Here is a 23913-nt window from a genome sequence, read left to right on the forward strand (position 1 = left end):
AAAAAAAAAAAGTAAGTAACTTAATTGCTGTAAAAGCAGTTAAATGTTTCTGAGAGTTTACTGTTTTATTCCACAAAGGTAAGTGACGGTTAAAGAAACTCACACTTTATTTAGAACTGGAATCACATAACTGTTCAATGCTGGGTAAAAATCAATTTATTTCTGTAATGCCAAATAGTACCAGGTTGGTATTTAGTAGCATTCACCATGTAGCAATATTGTTATTGAAATTGCTATGAAAATCTTCACCTGCAGCATGTTTTTTTTGCATTGTGATTGACAAAAGAGTTGCCAATTGTTTCTCCAGCTTTTACAGCACACCCCTTTGATGTATACAGCTTGGCGAATACCATTTTTCATGGCTCTTGTTGTGAAACCCTCTTTGCAGTTATTGATGTGGTTTTTCATGTGATCCATTAGCTCAACTCCTCTAAGGGCTTCCTATCTCTTTTTTGCGTAGCCTAGAAGGAAAATCCCACCCTAACTACAATTTTGCACAATGGGATCATTGTAGCCTTGTTCACATATGTTAAAAAAGAGAGATAGAAATGTAGACAAACTGCTACTGCAGAAGGAAAATCCCACCATAACTACAGTTTTGGACAATGTATCCAATTCTACCCTAATATTGTTGGCAGCATATGTTTAACAGAGATGGATAGAAACATAGACCAACTGCATCTTCAGAAGAAATTCTTTCCGAAATGCTTTTTAAGTAAATGCAAAGAGATGCTGAAGTTACATGCTGTGTCAAATGTTGAGGTGTATATAGGTAGCATTGACATTAATGTGATAACCCATTTTAGAATCGTCACCCTTTGTTCACACCAGTGTAAAAACATACAATCTTAATTCTGAGCGGAGCCAATCCAGTTTGATGGTCTCCAGTTTGGGATGACAAGTCCAAGGGGTCTGACTAAGAGCTCCCTGGAAACTGTGTTGAAATAATATTGGGAGATTTTGCGTGGTTAGTAGCAAGTATGTAAAAACATGGCCGCCCTCATACCTCAACTGTCATACTCATGGTGATATCCGAGAAGAAAGAATTGGAAAGGTCTGGAAATAAAGACTCCACGACCTATTCCTGTGAATTTAGCAAATCTGAGGGACAAAAATCTGAATGACCATTAATGGGTAGCAAAACTGTTAGGACAGTTTAAATTTTGCAGCCCAAATATGGTCGGTTATACTGTGAAGCAAAGCACCGATTTAGCTAGATAGTTCCATCTTTATTAAAATTGGTTTATCAAATGGATATAGGCAATGTGATAGCAAGCTCTTGAACATCCTTTGGGTTTTTTTTAAAGTAGTAGTATGGATATCAAAAATACTGTCATGTGTGGTATATATATATATATATATATATAATTAAAAAATGGGATTTTTCTGACTGCCTCAAACAGTCAGAAGAAACAGAATACTTAAGCAGGAAAAAAGGAGAAGATCGCCAAACTCTTTTTGCCTATTCACTTTTAATATGAACTGTAACCAGGGCAATCGTTTACAGGCAGGCAAGTCTAGACCACCAATAGATGGTGTCAAAACCCACCACATTATTGTGTCTCCTTGCTGCCATCTTGTGGTTCTTTTAGTTTTTGCAGCTGATCATATGTAATGGTTTATTAGAGATAAATCACATCCACACACAGACTTCAAAAATAAAAAGACAATTAAAAAAGTTAAGTTTAAAAACAAGCATGATCCCTTTTTGCACATGATACAAAATGCTTATAACAATGTTTATCTGTGATGGAGCTCTTCAGCAGGCTTGAAAATGCAACCAATCAGAAAGTGATTCAATTCTTGTATATTTTCTTTTTTAAGTGTGAAATTTACTGATGTTTTGTACTTTCATTTTTAATAAAAAAAATTCCCAATTAATTGTGGGCTCGTTTTTTTCTTGTCACACCTCCTTTCATCTGAACAAAAGCCTTGGCAAGCTGTTTAGTAGCCTCCGGATGGGAATTCTTGGGAACTTTGCCAACAAGGCTGAGAGCCACGGTCTCCAGAAAGAGGAAAAAGATGCCATAGCATGGCAAAAAACAGGAAGAATAACAGCAATGGATCAAGTTACTGTTTTTGTGTCAGGCAAACAGATTCAAACTGCAGCAATGCATTGCTGCCAAAAGTTTTTTTTTTTTAATGCATAGGGCTAAAATACCAGCAGGCTGTTTCAAAGGCCGCTCATTTTTTCTATGTGTGTTTTTTCCTTTCATATTTCTATTGCAAGCATGAAAGGAAATGCACAAAAAATCATTCAAAAGAAAAAGATGGAAAACAGTAATAAATGACCAACATTTATAATAAAATTATAAATTTTATAATTTTATTTATAAAATTATAATTCATAATAAAATTATTTGTTATATTAATGGAACAAATAGGAAAAGGGCCTGGTGGCTCAGCAGACTGATAGCATTGTGATTAACACCAGCTGTCTGCAATTACTGTAAGTTCGAATCTCACCAGGCTCAAGGTTGACTCAGCCTTCCATCCTTTCTAAGGTAGGTTAAATGAGGACCCAGTTTGTGGGGGCAATAAGCTGACTTTGTATAAATATACAAAAGAATGAAGGCTATTGCTTAACGCATTGTAAGCCGCCCTGAGTCTCCGGAGAAGGGCGGCATATAAATCAAATAAAAAAAAAACAAAGGAAAACAAGTGTAATGTCATTCTTAAAGCTAAAACCTAATATAAACCTTTAAATCTACATATTTAAAAATTGAAATTACAAATAATCCTCGACTTACAACAGTTCACTTGATGACCAAAGTTACAACGGCAGTGAAAAAGTGACTTATGACCATTTTTCACACTTATGACCATTGCAACATCCCCATGGTCACATGATTTACATTCGGATGGTTGACAACACACGTTTATGACGGTTGCAGTGTCCCAGGGTCATGTGATTATCTTTTGCCACATTCTGACAAGCAAAGTTAATGAAACCAGATTTCACTTAACCATGTTACTAATTTAACCACTGCAGTGATTCGCTTAACAAATGTGGCAAGAAAAGTCATGCAATGAGGCAAAACTCACTTAACAAATTTCTCTCAGCCACATAAATTTTTGGCTCAATTATGGTCATAGGTTGAGGACTACCTGTACCTCAAAATTGCCTCTTTCTGGAGAAATAGGAAATCTATGCCAAAGGAAAACATTGTGCATTGGGATATCTGGGTACAGGTGTGTGTGTGAGAGGAATTAATAGGAAAAACGGCTGTTTTGAAATGGATAAATAGTTCTTAAATCCAGTCCTTGATGTCTTAAGTAATAGTCTTTTTTCTAGTATAGTTCTCTTAACTATTCCCCTAAGCCTCTTCATATTATATAGTGTGTGTAACAGAAGGTCGGCCATTTTGCCTCCCAACTTCAGTTCGTCGTAGCGTGTCCTCCATCTGCAGCCAATGTTTTTGAAGTGCCATCCTGTTAGACAGGATGTCTTCACAACACAGACCAGCTGTTGAGAAATGCCTCAGGAATTAACAGAAAGCAATTTCAAGAGCTGTCAATTGTTTGTCTTGCTTCGCTAAGAAGTTTGCAGTGAAACGAGGTCTTCCTTCAATTTGTATACTTTTCGTAGCCTCACAAGTTTTGTTTTCATTGCTCCATGCTGTGCAATACATTAAAAAGGGTTGGGGTAGAGTGGAATAGAGTGGAATTGAGGGATTTTTTCAGGGTGCATTGAGCGAACTACATCCCCAAGTGATCCTTGATGCTCTTGTATGCAGTATATACAATAACAGGTGTGGAAAGGACCGTAGAGGTCCTCTAGTCCAGTGGTCCCCAACCCCCGGTCCGCGGACCGGTGCCGGGCCGTGGAGTACCTGGCACCGGGCCGCGCAGCGGCCGGGGGACATGAACGCTGCAGTGCAAAGGCTCCTGGGCCGTGCGCAATGGGCCGTGCGCAAAAGCTCCTGGGCCGTGCCCCCACCCCTGCGCGCGCTCAGCGGGCCGCGGCGATAAAAAGGTTGGGGACCACTGCTCTAGTCCAACTCCCTATTCAAACCTATACCATTTCAGACAAATGGTTGTCCAATCTCTTAAAAACTTCCAGTGTTGGAATACCCACAATTTCTGGAAGCAAGTAATTCCACTGATTAATTGTTCTAAGGGTCAGAAAATTTCTCCTTGGTTCTAGGTTGGTTCTCTCCTTGCTTAGTTTCCATCCATTGCTTCTTGCCCTGCCTTCAAATGTTTTGGAAAATAGGTTGACCCCTTCATCTTTGTAGCTGCCCTTCAAATATTAGAACAGTGCCATCATGTCACCCCATAATCCTTTTCATCTTCAATTCCTGCAATAATTCTCCATATGTTTCAAGCTCTAATCCCCTAATCATCTTTGTTGCTCTTCTCTGCACTCTTTCTAGAGTCTCAACATCTTTATATCATGGTGAGCAAAACTGGATGCAAATTTAAATAGATTATTTTTTTAAAAAAAATCTGAAACTTCCATCACCAGTTTGGTCATTTATTTCATTTCCCATCGTGTGGTTCTGAACTTTTTTTTTAAAGAAGTAATGTTAATATTGCAGAACCATTATAAGAGAACTGGTATTCATTTCTCATCATGGATATGGAGAAAGAAATTGGCTATTATCTGCCACTCCATCAACCCAGCATTTGCCTAGTGGACATTACAATATCATTTTGCTTCAGCTTCTTAAAATCATCACTGTTCTGAGAATGGAGTGGAACATCGGAGAATACTCTTAACAGTAGATTAGACAGCTGTGATGCAGGTATTCTGTATGAAAATTCCATCAATGAATAGGGTCCAGGCAGAAAGTAAGAACTAAACAACAAATTTCTTCCCATAAGCCAGCTGATGTGCTTCTGTTTGCTTGAGTGCAAGCTTGGTTGCCCTTGGCTACTGTCTTTAGATTTTAGCCAGCCCAAAAGAATCTGGGAGGAACCTTTCCAACTTCCACCTTAATTTTTTTCCCTCTAGCGGATTAAAAAAAAAGTACTGTGATTAACATTGATGCTACCATACACAGGAGCCAGCAAGTCCATAGTGCTCTTCCACTTATTTCTGTTTTATTTATCTCCCGTAGGGTGACCTGTATGAAGCCTCCATATTTTTGTGTGTGAACCTCAACTTTGGCACAAGTCACAGGAGCCATTCACACAACACATAATAGGGATTAGTTTAGTCCTAAATAGGGACGTGGTGGCTCAGTCTCTAAGATGCTGAGCTTATCGATCAAAAGGTTGGCAGTTCAGCGGTTCGAATCCCTAGTGTCGTGTAATGGGGTGAGCTCCTGTTATTTGTCCCAACTTTTGCCAACCTAGCAGTTTGAAAGCACGTAAAAAAAAATGCAAGTAGAAAAATAGGGATCACCTTTGGTGGGAAGGTAAGAGTGTTCCGTGTGTGCCTTTGCTGTTTAATCATGCCGGCCACATGACATGACCACGGAGATGTCTTCGGACAGCGCTGGCTCTTCGGCTTTGAAACAGAGATGAGCACCGCCCCCTAGAGTCAGGAACAACTAGCATATATGTGCGAGGGGAATCTTTACCTTTTACCTTTACCTTTAGTTCTAAATAAGTGTGACACTTTGGAGACTAAAACCAACCTCTTGAGAGCTTGGAGTAGTTGGTCCATTTTTCTTGTTCCCATTACATTCTTTCCCTCTACAAGTCCAATATGTGTGAGCTTGTCAAAAGTTGTTTATAGTTTATATTTAACATTCATACAATTTCTTTGCCTCAAGTAACTAGTAGACCTAAAAAGAGCTGAAATATGGAGTTGGTCCAATCAACTTGCTCGGTGGAAACAACCAACCAAGCAATAAAAGCAAGTGTTAAATTCTTAACACTTCTGACAGGATAGTAGAAGGGGATGATAAAACCTTTCCCTATCTTGGTGCCCTCTAGATATATTGGACAAATTTCAAATGTCCTAGTTAAATTGATGGACAGTTGCGAGAAAGACAATTCTGTCCACATTCATGATCTGCTGTCTCAGTGCCAGTATTTCACCAGCACCTTCTCCATCTCTAGCCTTACAGAAATTTGGGAATACAAAATTCCAAAACCTTCCTCCACAGAGAATGTGTAGATTTCACAACACTACAGTTCAGGCCTGCTAAAATAAAATAAAAAAATCAGGAGGGATGCTGAATCAACATTTTCCTAATAATTGTCCTAATAATGGGAGAGAACAGGACTAACCAGTCTCACTTGGAGCTGTCCATGGTCCTCTGCTACCTCTTTCTCATGAACTACAGTAGATTTGGTTTTCCTTATAGTGCAGTACAGTGTCTTAATTTGGCACTATTAACTTCTGCACAGTTCAAATCACCATTGAATGGGTGCCTGCCAGCTGCTAAAATCTGCTGCTGAAGATAGACTTGGATGTAGGTATTATCCCAGCAAGTAAGAGGTATGTAGCAAAATTGTAATGATGAGAGGGGAAAAAAGCAAACTATTATTTGTAAGTCTTGGAGTATAATTCTAACTCTGAGACACCTTGGCTGCAATTATCACACTGTTCCATCCAACTGGAGAATGAGCCACGGTGGCACAGTGGTTAGAGTGCAGTAATGCAGGCTACTTCTGCTGACTGCTGGATGCCTGCAATTTGGCAGTTCAAATCTCACCAGGCTCAAGATTGACTCAGCCTTCCATTCTTCCAAGGTGGGTAAAATGAGGACCCAGGTTGTTGGGGGCAATATGCTGACTCTGTAAACCACTTACAGAGGGCTGTAAAGCACTGTAAAGCGGTATATAAGTCTAAGTGCTATTGCTAATGCTATCAAAGCTTTAAACACAGAAAGTGTGACTCAGTGCTAGCACATTTCCTTTCCCCAAGAAGAAATTAGGTGAAGTGAAACCATGGCGCTGATTGGAAGCTCTGATAATGAAGGCAAAGCTCAGATAATTGGACACATATGGCAAAAACAAAGTCATTGGGAAAGATCCTAAAGTTTGGGGAAATCGAAGGCAATTGAAGAGGAGAACAACAGAAGACAAAATGTTGGTATGGCAGAAATATGAGGTTATAAGAGCAGTTTCTCACAATCAGTTCTGGGTGGAATTATGGCCAACTGACAAAGACTGAATCATTGAACAACAAAAGTCACACTCTTAGTGTGCTGAAAATTCTAAATCCTCCCGTTTATCAAGAACATTGGTGGCAGAGAGAGCTCTCTACCTGAAACGGTGCTATGCCAGAGGAACGGCCATAGACTGATAGTCAGACCCATTCCTTGATACAAAAAAAGCAACTTTAATAAATCACGGTTTGCAATTGAAAACTTCCAGGTCCACCGAATCCGCTGAAACCAATCCAAACTGAGACAGGATCAGGACTTAATGCACGATCATGGAACTCAGCCAACGGCAGAGCTCACCTGATACCAGAGAGGAAATTCAAATTTTTTTACTAGTGGTTCTGTGGGCGTCGCTTGGTGGGCATGGTGTGGCTTAGTGGGCATGGCTTGGTGGGCATGGCAGAGGAAGGATACTGCAAAATCTCCATTCCCTCCCCACCCTTGGGGCCAGCCAGAGGTGGTATTTGCCGGTTCTCCAAACTACTCAAAATTTCCGCTACCGGTTCTCCAGAACCTGTCAGAACCTGCTGGATTTCACCCCTGCCTGATACCCTTAAACCAAGCGGCGTTTTCACCGTGCGCTTAAACTTGGTTTGGTTTCACGATGGCTCTGTGGTTTTCGCCTTTTTCTCCGAACCTGACCCGCTCAGTTCATTCAGGGATCGGTAGATTACAGGGATCGGGGGAAACGCGTTCAATGGGCGGCGGGGGGGAGGGAGGAGGAGGATCATCCGAATCAAGTCGATCAGGTCGCTGAGAGCGGAACCACGTCCCCGCGGGATCCCACCGCTCCTTTGCTTTTCCAGACACGCTGCTGGGCTCTCTCTCGCCTCCCGATCCAGCCCTTGGACCGTCCTCAGAGCCTTTTTCTGTGCGCGTTGCCCATCCTCACTTCCCCCCGAGGCGCTCGCTCCCAGTCGGATTCGGGCTCTTTGCTGGGGACTGTTGTGTCCGTCGGGGAGGGAGGCGGAGAGCTGAGCCGAGGCGCTGCGGGAGGGAGGGAGAGAGCGCCCCGTCTCCGCTGCAGATGCTCCCCAAGGTCGATCCTTTCTGGGGACGGTCGATGCCACGCTCATTGTGTGCGATGCATGCGTGGAAACAAGAGTCATGAGGCTAATGAGGCTGATGATGATGATGATGATGATGATGATGATGATAACAATAAGCTGCTTCTGTTGCTCCTTTCCCAACCCTTCCGAGGCTTGAAGCCGCGCGCTCTGCCCTGCTCAGCGCTTTCTGCAGCCCGGTATCAGGGGCGTCTTTGAAAGCGAGGGGGGCGCGAGTAACCGGCTGGGCGTGCCGACCCTGCCTTTCCGCTTCTCAGCCCGTTCCTGCGGTTCTTCCGCGCCACGCGGGACAGAAGGAGAAAAGTTGGCCGTGGGAGTGGGCCAGGTAAGGCGGCGGCGAGTAGGTCATGATGGGAGGGGGGGGCTGCTCCAGGAGAGGAATCAGACTTTCTTATTTAGGGGACTCTCTCGGCGGCCCCCCCCCCCCCCGCATAATGGACCCCTTTGAAAGGCAGGAGATGCCCTCTTCTTCATCGTTTAGATGCCACCTGCGGACCACCTACCTGAAATTCAGGAGGAGGGGGGGTGTCTCATGCCTAATGAATATGAATACTATTAATAGTATTATTAATAATACTGCCAAAAAAAATAATAATAATCATAGATGGGAGGTTGGCACTTTCCCCTCCTGTGCCCTGGAATTCTATAGCCATTGGAAGAGTTCTCCTACCGAAGGATAGTATTTTAGTTTGCTTTAACCCTGCTCTGCTCTCCTGAACTGTGCACAGTTTTTTTTCAAAAAAAAAAAGAGAGAGAAGAGTTCATCAACTGGGATTTGATCAAAACGCTCAGCAATAAAAAGGAAATAAAACGATGAGGTTGGGACACATTCAAGCAGAATCCAGGGGAGTAAGCCAGCATCTTGTCATTACTCCAGATGGAGAGATTTTTTAAAAAAATCTTGATTGGTGATATGCATCTGACTAGGGTAGCATGGATGGATGGATGGATGGAAGGATGGATGGAAGGACAGACAGACAAACTGTAAGATATCCCCCTCCTCTTTTAGCACTTTTGGAAAGTGCAAGCTCCACAGTTGGTTTATAGTTTATTATATTTCACCAGTTATGCTATATTTTATTAATTTTCCTCAGTTATTTGAAAAATGCCATTTATTTGGACTGAAAGCATGATAAACTAAATGTCTAGTTATTTACTTTTTACTCTACTCTTGCTGAAACAACAGACCATTCCCTCACAGAAATTTATCCTGTAAAAATGCTGGTTAGGCTAGGTTAAGAGAATAAAGCTGAATTCACACAACTAAATCAATGAAACACCAAATAATTTGCTTTTGTTAAATTTGTCCCTTTGTTATTCTTGAGTTATTTTATTGTAGACTTGTTTAGGAGTTTAATGCTTAATGAAAATAGATTAGAAAATGGGTTTCTTGTGTGAATGCATCTTACAAGTCCTGAAATGTACTGATTGGGTTTGATAGGTCAACTAGTTCTTGAATTCTGATTTCACTGCATAATAATTGATTCTTCCCTGAACTGATGCCTTCCAGATGTCTTGGCACTATTAAATTCACAGGTTGAGCTTCTCATTATACCACAGTGACCTTTGATAATCCAGGTAAATAATGCAAAAGAATGCCTGTAGGTGGAAAAGGTTTCACAAACACTTTGGTGTCAGAAGTGGAAGTGACATTGACACAAAGGCTCGTATTGGTTAAAGGGGTGGAAGCAGAAGCTCAGCTTGGTTTGTTTCAGAGTGTTGCTTCTATATTCTGGTTCCTCCATGCATGCTTTTTCATCAGTGACTGCAGCCTCCATCCAAAAATGGATGTGAGCAGCAGGTCCCTCTGGAGAGAAGGACCACAGCTTTCCAAGGTAGACATTCCCATTTTCAGCAGCCCTCCTTCTAACCGAGAGAACTCCCAATGATGAAATAGACACGTGAACCAGCTCATGATTAATGCAGAAGCAAAACGATGAATATGGTAGAGGAGTTACTTTGTTAGAGGAAGCTGAATCTCATGAAGGGACTGGAAAGTTTTCATGTTAGATTGAATGTCCTCTTTCTTCCCCCCACCCTCCAATCCACGTCTTGCTTACCTGTCTTGTTTGTTTTCATTTAGCATCTCTCAGCTGTCTATTTCTTGCCTTTATCAGAGCCCATTGCCTCGTTCTTCTCAGATATGAGGAAGCAGCTGATGTAGTCCCTTCAGATCAACAAACACTGACTGAATGCATAACGAGAGCGACTTGCAGCTCATCATGGATTATGACAACAATACAGAGACTGAAGCTTCCTACCTGTTCCCTGCACCTCTCCTCACAGGTGTCACTGTCACTTGTTTGCTCTTCTTCACGATTGGGATTAGTGGAAACATGATGACAATGCTGGTGGTCTTTAAGTTCCGAGATATGAGGACAACTACCAACTTGTACCTCTCCAGTATGGCTTTCTCAGATCTCTTGATCTTCCTTTGCATGCCCCTAGACCTCTTCCGCCTCTGGCAGTATCGGCCCTGGAATTTTGGGGATCTTCTCTGCAAGCTCTTCCAATTTGTCAGTGAGTGTTGCACATACTCAACCATACTCAACATCACAGCCTTGAGCGCCGAGAGATATTTTGCGGTCTGCTTTCCACTCAGGGCCAAGGCGATGATCACCAAGACCAAAGTCAAACTCCTTATCCTCGTGCTCTGGGTGATCTCTTTTGTCAGTGCTGGGCCCATCTTTGTTCTGGTTGGAGTTGAGCATGAGAATGGGACAAATCCTTTGGATACCAACGAATGTCGCATCACAGAGTATGCCATTCATTCAGGGCTGCTGACCATTATGGTGTGGACCTCTAGCGTCTTCTTTTTCCTGCCCGTTTTTTGCTTGACCGTTCTCTACAGCCTCATTGTGCGGAAGCTTTGGAAGCGAAAGAAGAAAAACATTGGGCCAAAGACCTCCATCAGGGACAAGTACAACAGACAAACAATAAAAATGCTAGGTAAGGTACCTGATCTATTTTTTTTTCCCCAAGACAAGCCTGCTTATTCTGTAAATCCAAGATGTGAGATTCATAATATTGTTTATTGAACCAATTAAAAGTCGTGTTGAAACATGCAACATTTTCAGTAACAAAGAACATGTCCTTCAGATTAGATTTAAGAAGAGACTGGACAGCCATTTAGAATAGAATAACAGAATTGGAAGCGGCCTTGGAGGACTTCTAGTCCAACCCCCTGCTCAGGCAGGAAACCCTATACTATTTCAGACAAATGGTTGTCCAATCTCTTCTTAAATACTTCCAGTGTTGGAGAATTTACAACTTCTGGAGGCAAGTTGTTCCACTGGTTAATTGTTGTAACTGTCAGGAAATTTCTTCTTAGTTCTAAGTTGCTTCTCTCCTTGATTAGTTTTCACCCATTGCTTCTTGTTCTACCCTCAGTTGCTTTGGAGAATAGCTTGACTCCCTTTTTTTCGTGACAACCCCTGAGATATCAGAACACTGTTATCACGTCACCCCTAGTCCTTCTTTTCATTAAACTAGACATACCCAGTTCCTGCAACCATTCTGTTTGTCTGAAATGGTATAGGTTCTCCTGCTTGAGCAGGGAGTTGCACAAGATCTCCAAGGTCCCTTTCAACTCTATTCTGATTGATCGATTAAGAATGCTGTGCAACTTAAAACAGCTTGTGTAGTCTTACATTCTTTAGCAGATTGCATTATATGCTAGTTATAATAGCTATGCATGTCTCGCTGGTCTATAATGAAAAATTGGATTCTTCCTCAATGATTCTCCAGACTGTCATTTGACCAAGAGGTCCTGATCTAGAACATATCCATTTGGATATGTGGACAGGAGGACTGATCAGAAAGGTCCACTAAGCTTTAGCTTCCATGTCTCCAAGTGTGATAGAGTTGTTAGGACGGATTTGAAGTGAGGACACCCAGCTTCGACTCCATCCTCAGCCAGGGAAGTTCACTGGATGACTGTGAGCCAGCCATTTACTCTCTGACCATCCTAACTCACAAGGTTGTTGCTGTGGTTGATGCACAAAAATTGGTATGCTATTTTGAGCTACTGGAGGAAAAACATGATAGTCATATAATAAACTAGCTGGACACCCGTGCTTCACTACGAAACTATGTGTTCGGGCGTGATAAATTGACACTTAAAGCCTGAAACTTAATGTAGAATGTGTAACTCCGTAGGATCAGAGCGTGTTAATACAGGGCAACTGGCAGTTGGAACAGAGGGGGAGGGGGAGTAGAATGTCCCAGCCCACAGGCTGGATGAGTCATGCCCTGGCCACACCCACACCTGGTTTAGCGAAGGGGTAGCATCAGAGTGTGTTAATATAAGACAACTGGCAGTTGGGACAGAGTTCCTTTCAGGTGGGGAGGGGGAGTAGAACGTCTAACTCCTTAGCCTCAGAGCGTGTGAATATAATACTGTATACGAAATGATCTGATGGTCATTTCAAAAAATCCTTTCTTACTGAGCACCTAGAAGCCAAGAGGAACATACGTGCCAAATTTCAAGTTTGTAGGCTTTACTGTTCTGGAGATTTTGTGATGAGTGAGTGGTATTTGGCTTTTATATATATAGAAAAATAACTTTAAAAAGTGTACCATTTTTAAACTGAACTGGCATGTTCATAAAACATAAATAAGAACATGAGGACACGATTTAAAGACCTAGAAAAATGAAATAATGATTGTCTCTGGACTCCTGCAGGGTGTACTTTTTCACTATCTTCAGTGAACTGGTTAGGTCAGGTCAAATATCTGTTTGGTTCCTCATGCAGATGGTGAAATGCATAAGGTTCTGATGATCACATCTCTTCCTGCTATGACTTTCCAACATCTTTGAAATAACTAGAAAAGGCTTTCAGATTTGGAAAAGTCATAAAACACAGTCATATTCCTTAAAAGTTCAGTTTGCAGAACACTTAACTTGCTTAACTGACTTTCTAGCATTCTGCAATATATGGAGTCCTAACTTTACCAAATTGTGACTGAGCCATAGCCTAACCCAGGTTAAAGCTATCAAGTTTAACATCTTAGGTATGAATATCCATTGGATCTTTAATGATCAGATTGAATATTGTGTTGGATAGATTTTTAAGTCAAGTTAAGTTAAGATTTTCTTCTTCTTCTTCTTCTTCTTCTTCTTCTTCTTCTTCTTCTTCTTCTTCTTCTTCTTCTTCTTCTTCTTCTTCTTCTTCTTCTTCTTCTTCTTCTTCTTCTTCTTCTTCTTCTTCTTCTTCTTCTTCTTCTTCTTCATAATAATAATATTTCTATGCCGCCCATTCTCTGAGGATTCTGGGCGGCTTACACCAAAGACAGTATACTAAATAGTATATTGCCCTGACAATCTGGGTCCTCATTTTACCCACCTCGGAAGGATGGAAGGCTGAGTCAACCTTGAGCCGGTGAAATTTGATCTGCTGAACTAGCAGTCAGCTGAAGTAGCTGCAGTACTGCACTCTAACCACTGCGCCACCTCGGCTCTTGCATATAGCATTGCTGATCAGATATGATGGTCAGAATCTACAGATTTATTTTCCCTTAAAGAAACTGATACAAGACAGTTTGATAGACCTGATTGGGTCAGAATCCTGTACTTTGAAACCCGAGTGAGGAAATCCATGAAGTCTGAAGAGTGCAGTTTTCTGCTTGGGAATATGTGACAAAGAGTAATTGTGATAACTTGCCTCCAGAGTAGTGGTGAAATCTGAACCGGTTTACTACCGGTTCGCTGGCTGTGCACCACGCACCAAATGCAAGGTGCGTGTGCACAGTGCACGCCAAAGGGAGGCATGCGGTAAGTAGAACAGCGCTAGAGAGTGGGGGTGATCAGCTGTGGCACACATTGCTTTTAAAAGTAAAAAAAGCCTCTGATAATCGTGCGGCTCAGCTGTGCATGGGCGGGGGGGAAGGATTTTCGCTACCGGTTCTCCAAACCACCCGCCGCCATCACTACCAGATCGAGTGATCCGGTCCGAACCGAGAGCATTTCACCCCTGCTGCAGAGGCACCTTTTTTTAAAAAAATTTGATTTATATGCCGCCCTTCTCCTAAGACTCAGGGCGGCTTACAATGCATTAAGCAATAGCCTTCATACTTTTGTATATTTATACAAAGTCAGTTTATTGCCCCCACAATCTGGGTCCTCATTTTACCTACCTTAGAAAGGATGGAAGGCTGGATCTGACAGTCACCCTTATTTTAATTTTCTAGATTCAGGACTTGGCCCTGCCCCAATGCATTGGAGTAGAGTGAGGTCAAAGATATGAATGAAATAAATTGCATCAGTGTAGTATGGTGGCAGCACCAGATTTTGGTTTTTATTGGGGTTTTTTTTTTGTTTATTTTTATAAACAATATATATATATATATTGTTCTTATTTCTAGGTTGTCAGCTGCCCATAGTTTGGTATTAAGGTGAGTGGCTATATAAAGGTTTTAAGTAAATAAATGTTTAACAGGGTATGCAAGGACTTTACTCGAGGTGGGCTCCTGGGGGTTCGGCAAGGTTCAGGCGATCCTCTAGTCAAGGATAGTTGGGGTTCGGTGGACCCTCAAATGCCACCTCTGGCTGGCCATGCCCACCCCGCCCTTCTCCTCCCAGGAGTCTCCTCATGGCCCGTTAATCATTTCAGGTAAGTGCAGGGGCCACACGGAGGGTCTGGGAGGGCAAAAAATGGGCCTACCGGAGGTTCTGGAAGTCCGGAAATGGGCCTGTTTCTGGCTTCCGGAGGCCCTCCGGATCCCAGGGAAACAAAAAAGCCTCCCCGCCTGCCATGGTGCAGGTGGCCGACTAGGCCAGGCCCACCATGGCCACGCCCACCCAGCAGCGGGGCAGCGAACCCGTTGCTAAAGGATCTGAAGCCCACCCCTGACTTCTATTTGACCTGGTTAAGCACATTGTGTGTGAAACAGCCATTTTATTAGGTTAAGGAAAAAAATGTGTTGCAAGTTGCAAGAAAGATGGTTGGGGAAAAGAAAAAGGAATGGTTTTTCTGTATTGCTATAGAAAGTCATTGGTTTTACAAACCACAATAAAGGGGTTGGTCTTTTTCACCTTATTATTTTTTTAAAAAATTTAAAGCCACTCAACTCCAGAGATAGTTATCGACTCCGTATTCTCCCAGACTCTTTAAATGTGATCCAAAGAGGAAGGTAATAGCTACAATAAGTGTCAATTTGCAATAATTTCGGCTTTCAGTCATTCTTGTTTCTTTTGGTGGACCAACCGTAGATCTCTGAATTTTATTTCTTGGTTAAGTGGGGAAAAAAAACAAACCCTGGAGTACTTTGTGGTTATAGTCCTGACTGCAGAGGGATCTGTTGCCTTTCAATTGACATCATTTGCCTTCAGTTGCCATTCTCCCCCTAGAATTCAAGACTCTTTCCCAGCTCTGATTTCTTTTCTGAAGAGCATTCAACATAGACATGACAATTTGATTTTTCCCCCCATAAATCACAATGAGAGTTACATTAAATGCTCTGTGGCATTTTATTGGAAGGTCATTATTTTAAGATGCTACAAGATTCTCATCTGTAAAAATGGAGAATAGGTCCACACCTCTTTTGTAGAAGAGCTTTTCAGATTTTAAAGACTGCCATCATGTTTCCCTTCAATTATCGCAGTAGGCTGAACCTAACCCAACTTTTAGCTCTCTCTCATCAGGCTTATATTTCAGATCTTTCACCACTGGAGATTTAAACAGATTAACAGAGTTGGAAGGGACCTAGTCCAACCTCCGTTTCCCACAAGAGTTGACTCCAAACTTTTTGGGCTGACAGGCAAATGATGTTTCCTCTGTTAGTAGCCTTGGGGACACTAAAATGGCCCAATTATTTTGACATTCAGGCAGAAAATCTCAGGACATCTTCATTGTTGAAAGTGAGACTGTAGTAATAAATTAAGGAATTAAGGTAGTAATAAATTAAGGAATTAAGGTAGTAATAAATTAAGGAACTGAAAGTTTGTTGTCCTTCCTCCAAATCTGAAACACGAGAGCCCAATCGATTCGACCACCAATAGTATTTTTTTCCTTTCCATAACAGATGAAGACTTGTTTATCCTCCCAAAAATTTATTGAGTGATGAATATTTGCTGCTTTTCTGTAAAAAAGTTACCTTGGGTAGCGATATTCAAGTTGGGTAGAGATATTATAGTGAAGAAAATGGCAGGTTTATTTGTTGATTGTTTATTCCCATTATCACTAGGACAGGTAATGTTTTGAGACCACTGATATGCCCTCCAAAAGTTAATTCAATAGAAGAACTGTATGGCTATATCCAGAAAGTCACCAGGAACCCAGATTGATTTGAAGATGATGTCAGGGTTCCAAGTAACACCCCCAATGAAAGAAGACTCCGAGGCTAGAAATTCCTCAAAAGTTCTATTTTATTAGAGATGTCACATTGGCACATCTGGGAAAACCCAAATCTGAAGGTTCCAGGTTTTCCCCACCCAAAGGAAAGTCCAAGTCCCTTCCCCTGCCCCCACATGTCCATCACATGGTCCAATCAATGCAGTGTCCCAACTGGAGATGCCTCCCAGTCACGCCACTCCAGGTGCAGGCCCAAAAGTCCTTGACTCTCAGAGAAAGGAATGTTATTATGGCTAAATATCTCCACCGCTCTATGCAATCCCCCCTCCCAGTTTCCCACAGCACTAAGTGTGGCAGCCCTGAAGATCCAAAGAAAAAGATGGCCTCCAGGGCTGACAGGTGACTGATGTACTTTATATGGCTTCAGGGAACAAAAGGGTCGAGGATATATCGTATGTATTTACCAGATTTATGTCCTGCTTTTTTTTCAATTGCTCATGGCAGTTTATATCAGGATAGCATCCCTATGAGTAATGTGGGCAGAGATAGAGAGTGACTGGTTCAATCATTCAAGGAAATGTCTATCTAGAGGATGGGTTTAAATCTGGGTCTTCCTAATTGAACCACTACACTCACTTTATTCCTGTAACCAATGAATTGTATGGGTCCATGCAGGGGTGAAATGCTTCCGGTTCGGACCGGATCGCCCGATACGGTAGCGATGGAGGCAGGTGGTTCGGAGAACTGGTAGCAAAAAAACGGTAGCAAAAAATCAGAGGCTTTTTTTTTTATTTTTAAAAGCATTTTTTCTACAACCTCTTTGGCCGAAAAAATAGTTTTAAAAGTAAAAAAAAAAGATGATCGCGCGGCTCAGCTGGGATCATCAGAAGCTTTTAAAAGCATTTTTTCTACAACCTCTTTGGCCGAAGAGGTTATAGAAAAAATGTTTTTAAAGGGGAAAAAAAGCCTCTGCCGATCAGGCAAGTCAGCTGGGATCGTCAGAGGCTTTTTTTTTTTTTTTAAAGAAAGCCTCTGCTGATCAGGAAAGTCAGCTGGGATCGTCAGAGGCTTTAAAAGCATTTTTTTTACAAATGGTTTTAAAAGAAAAAAAAAAGTTGGCCATGCCCACTCAGTCATATTACCCACTACCACCAAGCCACACCCACAGAACCAATAATAACAAATTTTACATTTCACCACTGGGTCCATGACAACTCTTAACAGATTGATTAGCACCTTATTCTTTGTCCTGATTTATAATTAACCCTTTTTATTTTCAGCAACTGAAAACACGGTTGATACAATCTCCTTTTCTGTTTCCAGTTGGAATTGTTATGAGGTCATCAATCTATCAAGCCCATTGGCATTGACATAGACACTTCTACCACAGACAAGATACATACACATTTGAAAACGTCCATGGTCTTCCTAAGAAATAATTTCATCTGTGTTTACCTATATTCTGTGGCAGGACCCCAAGGGGAATTATTTTCTCAGAGGAATGTAAGAGCAGTTTCATTTCGGACCCTGGTTCTACAGGAATCAGACTTCTGTGAGAAACTCATGTAACTAGACCTGGTGTTGAACAGTATCTTGCCTGTGACTCTTGAAGTAATATATTGATGCTTTAGCTTGTAGCTGTCTTTCATCTTATTTTCCACCAGTAAGTGACAACTACCAGTGGTCTCACTTATGATGAATTACACAAGGTGATTCTCTACTCGGTGGATAATAATACCTTTTGCTTGTCAAGATCCAGAATGCGGCCGCACGGGTAATTACGAGAGCTGCCTGGCGCTCCCACATAACACCACTCCTGCGTGAGCTGCACTGGCTCCCAGTGGTCTTCCAGGTGCGCTTCAAGGTGTTGGTCACCACCTTTAAAGCGCTCCATGGCATAGGACCTAGTTATCTTCCAGACCGCCTGCTGCTACCGATGACCTCCCACCGACCTGTGCGCTCCCACAGAGAGGGCCTCCTCGGGATGCCATCAGCCAGTGGCAGGGGAAGGATACTATAAAAATCTCCATTCTCACCTTTCCTTACAATCAGCTGGGACTCGGGAGGCAGAGAATAGATGAGGGTGGGGCCAGTCAGAGGTGGTATTTACCGGTTCCCTGAACTATTCAAAATTTCCGCTACCGGTTCTCCAGAACTGGTCAGAACCTGCTGAAACCCGCTCTGTCCCAAATCCAACAGAAATCAACGAAGTAAGTTAGTGTGTGTCAATTCATAAACAAGACTTAGTCGCAACTGAGATTTTTTTTTTAATAAAAAAAATAAGGTTATATACTATGGACCAAAGAAGCTTTCATGTAACCCAGTTTATGTAACAGAACTATGTGAGTTTCTCCTTTCTATTGTAGCTCTTAGGATACCTGGGGAAGTTGTAAAGAACGAGGCATTGGCTGTCCAGAGTTCCTTGGTGCATGAGATGATGGTAGAGGAAAGATTAGCTCTTAGGGCTTTGTCCTGCAAATGTCCTGCAAAAGATCAGATACCAAGGTGGTATCTGATCTTTTGGGGCCTTGAGTAGAAATACTGCTGGGGAATGATATGAAAAATTGATTTTGATAACATATCAGCAACAAGAGTCAGGGTTTCAAATTGGTGAACCTGCAGACTACACCGTGCTTCTTTTTGTGTCCTTTTGTCTCATCTGCTCCAAGAGATTTCTAACATTTTGGAGAAACAATGTAAGTAAAAATGATAAAGTAGGCTACCACTGACTTTTGTATAAGGCCGATAAGAATTTGAGAGATTATTAGCTGCCCAAGACCAGAAACTTTTTCCATAAAGCCAAATAAATAGTAGCTTCTGTACAAGGCTTATGGATGAGAGATGAAGATTGGTTTCTCTTTGCATCTTTCTCCAATGGCCTCTTGTTCTGGCTGGTTCTACTCACTGTTCTCCAGATGTGTTGTTTGATGAACAACAAGGAACAGCTGGAGGAGAGAAGCAACTTAGAACTAAGGAGAAATTTCCTGGCAGTTAGAACAATTAATCAGTGGAACAACTTGCCTCCAGAAGTTGTGAATGCTCCAAACACTGGAAGTTTTTAAGAAGATCTTGGATAACCATTTGTCTGAAGTGGTGTAGGGTTTCCTACCTAAGCAGGGAGTTGGACTAGAAGACCTCCAAGGTCCCTTCCAACTCTATTATTATTCTAAGACATTTGTTGCAGGAAGAATAGTTGAAGCATTCCTTTTCTCCTGCTTCTTCTTCCAAGATGGGTAGCTCAGATTCCCATCTCAAAATCCAGCTTGGTTTTTCTGTCCTCTGTGCCTTGATCCTTGAATTAAAAAGAGAAACCTTAGCAAATATTTTAATTCACTTTCATATGCACTTGTCCTTCCTTTCTTAACTAGCTGCTGTGGCCTAGAGGTGGAGCTCTTGCCTCACAATCAGGAGGTTGTGAGTTCAATCCTAGGCAGAGGCAGATGTAGGGTCTCCTGCTTAGGCAGGGGGTTGGACTAGATGATCTGCAAGATCCCTTCCAACTCTGTTAATCATTCTCTCTCTTACTTTTTTTAACTAGCGGTGGTGGTTTTGGCTTTTGTCCTCTGCTGGCTGCCCTTCTACTTAGGACGTTATCTCTTTTCCAAATCCTTCGAGGTCGAATCTTTGGATATCGCCGTTATCAGCCAGTACTGCAACGTGGTCTCCTTCGTTCTCTTCTACTTAAGCGCTGCCATCAACCCAATCCTGTACAACATCATGTCAAAGAAATACCGAGAAGCAGCTTACAGGCTCTTTAGAATGAAGCCGCCGAGGAAGAAAAAGCTTTTGGCGATGACGGAGAGAAGATGCCACACTTGGACAGAGTCCAGGATCAGAGGGACGTGACGGCAGAGGATGGACCGAGGTGTCACTTAAAAGCCACTAGAGAAGGGGGGGAAAGGTATTCAGGCTGGCTAAAAGATGGAGTGTTTGTTTCTTTTCATGATTGGGAGGGCTTGCAATGTGAAAACTCAGGTATGGAAACGAAAAAGGGGTTAAAAAAAAAAAGCACAGCTGCGAGGAATATTATGACAGATGTTCTGTGTAAATATATTCATCAGCAGTGGGTGAAACAGCTATCCTTTTGAATCATTTCCAGTGCCTATGATTCTATGCATAAAGATGGGAATTGAGGTGGCTTATGTTTATAAAGCACAAATGTGAACTAAATGGAACCTGTCTTTGTGCTGGGCAGCCTGGCATGGGGAGGAACTAGCTGTGATGCAGAAGCTCATTGAAAATGTTTCCCCACCAGATGGGATCTGTATGTATTTCGTACTGCATAATAAAGGAAGGAATGTCATCAAAAGCAAGGAAACTTCCCTCTCCTATGTAGGCAGGAAGACCTTGACAGAGGCCAGAAAGGATGATTTCCTTCATCCCTGTGGAACAGTGTGTACCAGCCTGCTATGTGTTGCTTGCCACCTCATCAGGGTGACAGTCAAGTCGCAGTGAATCAAGACCCTTTCTACAAAAGGGACCCGGAGAGAGGATTGCGGTGGTCCTGGGGATAGAGACCCAGTAGAACAGGGGTGTCAAACTCAATTTCATTGAGGGCCACATCAGCGTTGTGTTTGACTTTGGGGGGCCGGGGTGGGCGTGGCCAGGGTCGGCATGGCCAGCTCGACGTCACTCATGTCGGGGGCGCCTGTGATGGCCCAAGCGTTCTGCCAGCAAAATTGGGCTCCTGTTTTTGGCTGGGATGGCTTCCTACAACCATCTGCTAGCGAAAATGGAGCTTGGGGGAGGTCCGTGTACGGCCCTCACGGGCTTTGTTTACGACTGAAACGGCCTCCTGCAACCCTCTGCCAGTGAAAATGGAGCTCAGAGGGGCCACATGCGGCACTCCTGAGCTACGTTTTCGCTGGCAAAAGCACCGCGGGCCAGTCCTTCACTGTTTCCAGGGTGGCTCTGAGGGCCAGATCTAACCACCCCGTGGGCCTTGAGTTTGACACCCCTGCAGTAGAAGGTATCCATTTCTGTCCCATGGCAATGAGAAGATGTGTATCATGGCATACAGAGAAGGTAGTGCTCTAGGGAGCAGCTGTGCCAATCGATAGTAGGTGAATGAGGTCTGGCCAAATCTGGAAAACTGTAACGAAACCCTAAGTTGGAAGGAGACTTGAGAAACACAAAAAAACCCTTCCTGCCTTGTTTTGAAAATGCCAAAACCCAGCTTTGCACATATCAATTATCAGAGGGACATTGAGAACCATCAAATGATGGTTGACATTAAATTTTCATTTCGAAGCAAGCCTACACACCTCTTTTGGATACAACAGCACGGATGCTCTTCTTTAGAGAGCTTCTGCCTTCAAGTCTAGCACAGGGAGAGAATGCTAAATCTTTTTTTTTTTTAAAGTAGTGCCAGGGAGAATGCTAGCTCATTTGCATTCTTTCCAAAAAAAAAAAAAAGTGAATGGTAGATGGTACATTTAATTATGAATGAAGGCGAATATATGTGTCCTAGGATAACGTTGCAGGATCCAACGTTGGGATTCACTTACCTTCCCTACAGGTTCACTCGCACGCGCCATCTCTGTGCATGTGCACGGACTTCTGTGCATGCGTAGTAGTTGCGCTTTTCATCCAGGCAGATGGGCGGAGCCTCCCGCAGTTGCCACTACCGGTTCACGCGATCCAGACAGAACCGGCTGAATCTCACCACTGGCAAGATCCAATCTGGGTTGGTCACTGAGACCAGAGGTTTACTCTTCCAAGCTTTCAATCTCATGCTGGGAGCCCATCCTCAGAGAACTTCTTGTTAGCAGAGGGTGTGAGTGTGTCTAGCAGTGTTTGGGAGTGCGTCTAGCTGTGTGTGTGTGTGTCTGCTAGAGAGAAGTTCCCTGAGAATGGGCTCCAGTACGAGTCTGAAAACTGAGAAGCCTAAACCTCTGGTCCTGGTGACTGACCCAGGTCGGATCCTGTGACATTTAATTATATTTATAGTCACATCCAGTTGCTCAATTAAAACAACAACTATGTAAATGGGTATTCCTGATTAATAAACAAAAGTATATGGACTTATAGCTCATCGTGGAATAGCTTTCAGCAAACACTGGACATTTACTGTAATTTCATTGACCCAATAAGACATCTACTTGGTTTTTTAAAAAAATGGATGTAAAAAAAATCCATATTTTCTTAACAAACAAACAAACAAGTAGATGTTTCATGCAATGGGTTACTCTGATGAATTTGCCTATGGGAATGGCTTCTTATATATTAATGTGGTGGGTGGAATTTATTATTAGACATATTATACTTGTGCGGCAGGGGTGGGTTCTACTTACCTTTACTACCGGTTCGCAACAGGGCCGTGCGCGCATGAGATGTGTAGAAGCGTTCTGATGACATCGGGGTCGGTGGGCGGAGCCTCCCGCCAGTTTTACTACCGGTTCTATAGAACCGGTGCAAACTGGGGGCAACCCACCACCGTTGTGCAGGGAGAGGATCAAGAATTTATGTTGCTGTAAGGGGTAAGAAAACCAGATGAATCGCTTGCAATTGAGGATAACCGTGTTAATTTGGGTCACCCCAGATATAGGATGTTTGGCTGAATCTACAGTAAAAGCTAGAAATATGACAACAATTCAGCCTTGCTTATAAAGTTTGAAGTGAAGCTGCCTTATAAATGTGGAGTACAAAACCTTAATAACAAGAGTGGGCCTGAGTTATTAGTTTTGCTGTTCAATATGGGCTCAACTCTACCAAACATTATTTGAGAAATAGTTTGTGGATTTTGGAAGTTCATTTTCCTAAAAAAAAAAAAAAAAAGTGGCACGACTAAACATTTCTGTCCTCAAAATGATTCTGCAAGCAGAAACCTAAGCTTCAAGAGGGTATCTGAGGTAAGATGTGGAATGGAACTATTGTGTTTCCCCAAAAATAAGACCCTGTCACTCCAGGGGAAGGATACTGCAAAATCCCCATTCCCTCCCCACTCCTGGGGGAAGGATATTGCAAAATCCCCATTCCTTCCCCACTCTGGGGCCAGCCAGAGGTGGCATTTGCTGGTTCTCTGAACTACTCAAAATTTCCACTACCGGTTCTCCACAACCTGTCAAAACCTGGCCTGACCCTTTGCATCAAGAAGCCCCTTTGGGCTGCATTGCTGGGCTGAGCTGGAACTGGACTTCTTGGTACATCATGAAGGCCCTTCCATGATGGCTATAGAACAGGCTATTGAACTGGGGTTGCTTCTTGCTTCCTTTCTTCTCTTTCTTATGAAGCTCTGAGCTGGAGCTGGGCTTCCAGATGTGAAGGGCTAGGCTGGGCATGCCTCATCAGCAATGGGAGCAAGAAGTCAAATATGATCTGCAGAGCAGAGGGTGGCAGAGGCCAAAAGAACATATATGGAAGAAAAAGGGGGGTAGAGTGAGTTGAAACCGGTTACTAAAGCTTGGAGCTGGAATGGTTTGGATTGCTGTAGGCACTTTATTTTTATTCTTTATTTAACATAGTCTAAAGCCACCATCTCCTTCACAGAGG

At 42.6% G+C, this 23913-nt stretch overlaps 1 protein-coding gene across 1 annotated transcript; it reads left to right on the top strand.

The window, feature by feature from the left end:
- The first annotated feature begins 10353 nt into the window (after positions 1–10353).
- GHSR (growth hormone secretagogue receptor) lies at positions 10354–20556 on the top strand. Its single transcript, XM_070945643.1, has 2 exons — positions 10354–11080; positions 19961–20556. Exons 1-2 carry the CDS (start codon positions 10354–10356, stop codon positions 20266–20268), a joined length of 1035 nt encoding a protein of 344 aa, XP_070801744.1. The 3' UTR covers positions 20269–20556.
- The last annotated feature ends 3357 nt before the right edge of the window (positions 20557–23913 follow it).

The sequence above is a fragment of the Pituophis catenifer genome, unplaced genomic scaffold, assembly GCF_029215685.1.
Source record: "Pituophis catenifer annectens isolate HBS135680 unplaced genomic scaffold, rPitCat1.0.hap2 SCAF_6, whole genome shotgun sequence".
Taxonomy (NCBI): domain Eukaryota; kingdom Metazoa; phylum Chordata; class Lepidosauria; order Squamata; family Colubridae; genus Pituophis; species Pituophis catenifer.